Source organism: Buceros rhinoceros, unplaced genomic scaffold (genome assembly GCF_000710305.1).
Source record: "Buceros rhinoceros silvestris isolate BGI_N320 unplaced genomic scaffold, ASM71030v1 scaffold42402, whole genome shotgun sequence".
Lineage (NCBI taxonomy): Eukaryota > Metazoa > Chordata > Aves > Bucerotiformes > Bucerotidae > Buceros > Buceros rhinoceros.
Genome location: NW_010401405.1, coordinates 2,447 through 6,623, shown reverse-complemented (window position 1 = coordinate 6,623; position 4,177 = coordinate 2,447). Strand labels below are relative to the sequence as shown.

At 55.4% G+C, this 4,177-nt stretch overlaps 1 protein-coding gene across 1 annotated transcript in view; it reads left to right on the top strand.

Annotated features, from left to right (window-relative positions):
- SREBF2 (sterol regulatory element binding transcription factor 2) overlaps positions 1-3,431 on the top strand; it is a 12,600-nt gene extending 9,169 nt beyond the window's left edge. The window contains exons 11-14 of the mRNA XM_010132256.1: positions 1-161; positions 1,372-1,557; positions 2,444-2,555; positions 3,211-3,431. The exon at positions 1-161 is cut by the window's left edge and continues 4 nt beyond it. Coding sequence (XP_010130558.1) covers positions 1-161; positions 1,372-1,557; positions 2,444-2,555; positions 3,211-3,431 — 680 coding nt within the window. The remainder of the gene's footprint in view (positions 162-1,371; positions 1,558-2,443; positions 2,556-3,210) is intronic.
- Positions 3,432-4,177: the final 746 nt, after the last annotated feature.

Genomic DNA, 4,177 nt, shown 5'->3' with positions numbered 1-4,177 from the left:
TGGTGAAAGCCACTTTCTATGTGTGTAAAGCCATGCAGGCCTCACTATCTGGGAAGGCAGATGGACAGCAGAGCTCCCTGGGTCACTGTGAGAGGGCCAGCAGTCACTTATGGAACAGCCTCAACATGAGCAGCAGCGTCTCCAGTGCTGTCCTCAACAATGTAAGAGCTGTAAGACCTGGGGTAACACATGGTCTGTCTTGGTTGTCAGGTTGGTCTTGCTGTAGGTCTATCACTTCCCCGTCACGTCTGCGTTCTCCCTCCATCCTGTGTCAGATGGGAGCAGAGGGGAAACTTCCTCCCTTTCCTTGCAAAGGACATTGACACCTTTTTGCCTCAGCTGCGTGGAGGAGCAGAGCTGCAAGTACAACGTGGTTTCTCTGGGCGTGGTCTCGGATAGCTGAGCTCTCACTCCTTTCCTGCCAGTATCTGTCGCCCCTTTCTGGTGCTTTGTCCACTTAAGAGTTTAGCCCACAGAAAGCATCCGTCTCTCTCCTCCAAGTGAAGCTGCTGACACCTGTAATGCAGGACCTCATTAAGTGGAGCCTGCTCTGTTTCAGGCAGAATTCAGGAGCGTTTGAACCTTCTTCTGCAAAAGTGGGGCTCTGCCGTGCTATTCCTGAGTTTGTGTGGGGCTTGTTTCTTTTCTTTCCAGGATTGCCTAAAGCTGGAGCTTCCCCTCGTGGCATATGGGACACTGTTCTGGCCCCTCCTGTCGCTCCTGGGTGGCAGCTGTAGTGCATTGTAGTTGCATTGCATGTTGTGGCAGTAACTGTGCAATGTTTCTGCAGTGCAGTACAGAGGCACTCTCTGCATCAGCAGCACCGGTACAGTCCCCCAAGAGCAACTAGGACAGCGCGTGATGCTAGGGACAGCAGCAGATGGGGAGCGGGATGTGGGCTATTTCAAGACTGCCTTTTCTATCTCTGCAGGTAGCAAGGCTGTCTTTGCTGTTTCCCACTAGTTGGCATCACCGTTTGGGCAGAAAAACGTTTGCAGAAGGCTGGGGCATTGCTGGTCCAATATCCCCTTGGCACGTCTTGTCTGGAGTGGGGTGGGCTTCAGCCTTGTGGACGTCTTGGCTGCCCTGAAGGGGACAGCCAGTACTCGTGCACAGCCTAGCACTTGCTCCTCAGGCTGGACATCTTGGTGCCAGGACCCAGAGATGATGCTTGGGCAAAAGGGAAAGTCCTGCTCCCTTTAGTGCATCATGGTGGGAGCAGCTCGGCTGGGAAGGGCCCCCTGGGTAGGCAGGAGGTGCTGTGGCAGCCCTCCCGTGGCCTGTGTCAGCAGCTGTGTAGCAAATGACCTGTTACTTGCCTGATGGCTTGTGTTAATGAACGTGTGTGCCTGGGCCCCCTGGCTCTTGCAGATGATCCAGCTGCTGGCCTGTGACTTGCTGCTCTCTCTCCGAACCAGCCTGTGGCAGAAGCAGGCGAACACCAGCCAGGCCCTGGGTGAGACCTACCATGCCTCAGCCTCGGAGCTGACAGGCTTCCAGCGTGACCTCGGCAGCCTGCGCAAGCTGGCCCATGGCTTCAGGCCCGCCTATCGCAAGGTGACGTCTTGCCTCCCCTGCCTGCTTCACCTCCAGCTTAGCTGTAGCCCTTCCTGGGGTGGGGTGAGGGGGAAGCTGCCCTTGGAAACACCAGGTGCGCATGGGCTTGAGTGGTTTGGACACCTGGGGTGGGATGGTCTGCCACCAGCAGCCTCCGTACTTTCTCTTGGTGGGTGATAAGGGGGCTCCCATGGGAGTCCAGTGCATGTTGGGAGGTGTCTGCCCTAGTTTCTGCCTAGAAAACCATCAGCACAGCTCTCCCTTAACGTGGCTTTGGACCGCGTCAGTCCCTCCAGAGAATGTGGTAGGAGGCATCGTTGGCCACGTTCGCTCTGCAGATAGCTGGGGCGTCAAATGTCTTCTGCACCCGTAGAGCACCAGGTGCTTCTCTGGGGGTTTCCCTTCCCTTCTGTTGTGTTTCATCTGTCTAGTTCCATAGAGGAAGTGTAGTCCAATACCTGGCCAGGAGAGTTGTACTGGTGTTGTCTGAACTCTGGATTTCTAAGTTTGATGCTGTTACCAGAGCACTGCACTAGCAGCCTGGGGTGAGAAACCCACCTAGGCCACAGTGCCACAGTTTTCTCTCCCATTTTCTGCCCCATTCCCTGCTCTTGTTCCTCCTCTTTTTCCAGGCCACTCAGTTACATGTCAGAAGTGTTGTGGATTGGTTTTGGTTTTGGGTTTTTTTTTTCTCCTCACAGTTGCCCTGACCTGCAAATTCCCCAGGTAGGAAGATGAGGGAGGAGTATGGAAGTGGATCTGTTGTTGTCGAGGTGTCAGCACTCTACTCTCGAAATGCAGTAACTGAGGGATGACATGCGTTCAGCCACAGCATCACCGCTGTGCCAGCTCACCTCTCACCACTCCACTCTGCCTTCCTTTCCAGGTCTTCCTCCACGAGGCCACAGTGCGCCTGATGGCGGGTGCCAGCCCTACCCGCACCCACCAGCTGCTGGAACACAGCTTGAGGCGATGCATGCCCCAGAGCAGCAAGCAAGGTAGCTCCTTGGGGCCTGGGCAGTGACCCAGTGCCTGCAGGGCAGGGAGAAGGCAGGACCTGGGCAAGATGGCAGGGCACAGCTGCAACCTGCAGCGCGTCTTTCCCGCTTCTGAGGTTCAGGATAATGAAATCCCATCAGCCTATGGCTCGTGCCGGTGATTTTGCCACACTCTCTACAAGCTGGTTCACAGGAGCTGCCAGCCCTGGGCTGGAGGTGTCAGTGGACAATCTGGAAAACATCTGCCTCCGTGCAGCCAGGCGTGCACAAAACTTGGCAGACTGGAGTTCGCAAAGGCAGAAGCCAGATATCCTAAAGGGGAGAATCAAGAGTTGTCGTGCTGGTTACAAAATCCCTTGGGGGTTTAAGGAAATGGGCAGATGTGTGTGCAGGTGCTGAGATGAGCCCTAGGAAGTGAGGTGAAAGGGTCAGTCTCTGTGAAAGACAGGATTGATAGTACCTGCTTGATTCCAGCTCAGACTGTTCTCCTCTGCTAGCCTAAAGGAACTCCTTGGGGGGGGTCCACAGGGTGTCCCTCACTCTCGGCACAGCCAGGGGATACCAGCCAGAGATGCCAGTGCTCACTGGTGCCAGTTGAGGGCCTGCGTGGTGTGGCAGGCGAATAGCAAGCTTTCTCTCTCTTCTTTGCACCCAGGTGAACTGGACACCCTGCCAGGCCAGAGAGAGCGAGCTACAGCCATCCTGTTGGCCTGCCGCCATCTCCCCCTCTCCTTCCTCTCCTCCCCGGGCCAGCGAGCAGTCCTGCTGGCTGAGGCTGCCCGCACCCTGGAGAAGGTGGGGGACAAGCGCTCCTGCAATGACTGCCAGCAGATGATTGTCAAGCTGAGTGGGGGCACGGCCATCGCCGCCTCCTAACGCAGGCGTGGGGCCACCTTGTGCAAAGGACAGCCTGGTCAACCGTCAGCCTCAACTTCCCTTCTGGAGCTTAAAAAAAAAAAAAAAGTGCTAGGTTAGGGTTGTGCTGGTGGGGTCATAATGGGGTGGGAGAGGGAGGGAGGGTTTTGTTTTGTTTTGTTTTTACCTTTAACCCCAGGTTTAGCTTTATTAGCCCCCTTGATGGCTCTCAGGCATTGAAGCAGGAATCTGTCTAGTGGATTTTGCGACTGTGCCCGGGGCTGTTGGGAAGCGTTGCCCTGACCCCCCATCCCTGCTGGGGGGAGAAGCCACAAGCCGAGGCACATCCTGTGTCTGTCTTCGGGAGCATCTTGGTCCCTTCCCAAACACCTCTGTGAAAAGAATGCTTTGGGGAGGGCAGAGGATTTGCTCAAGCCGTGCCCTGTGGGGCTGCTGGGGTCTGGGACTATTCCCAAGAGAAACGGGGGAAAGCATCAGCTTTCCTTGAGCTGTGTGTCAGGAAACTGAAGGCCTCTAGACTCAAGTGCAGAGGTGCTCTGGGAGTATTGCTTGGGGCCAGTACTGCCTGGAAAATTTCTCTACGGTTTTTATACAGGTTTTTTTTATAGGCATGTTTGTGGCTTTACAGAAACATAGGGAATGATGCAGCAGATTTCCCTTCCTCTCCTCCACTTCATGCATCTCCTTCCTGTGATAGCTGTCTCCGATTTTTGGCAGGGGGCTGCATTTGTGGCAGCCTACAACAA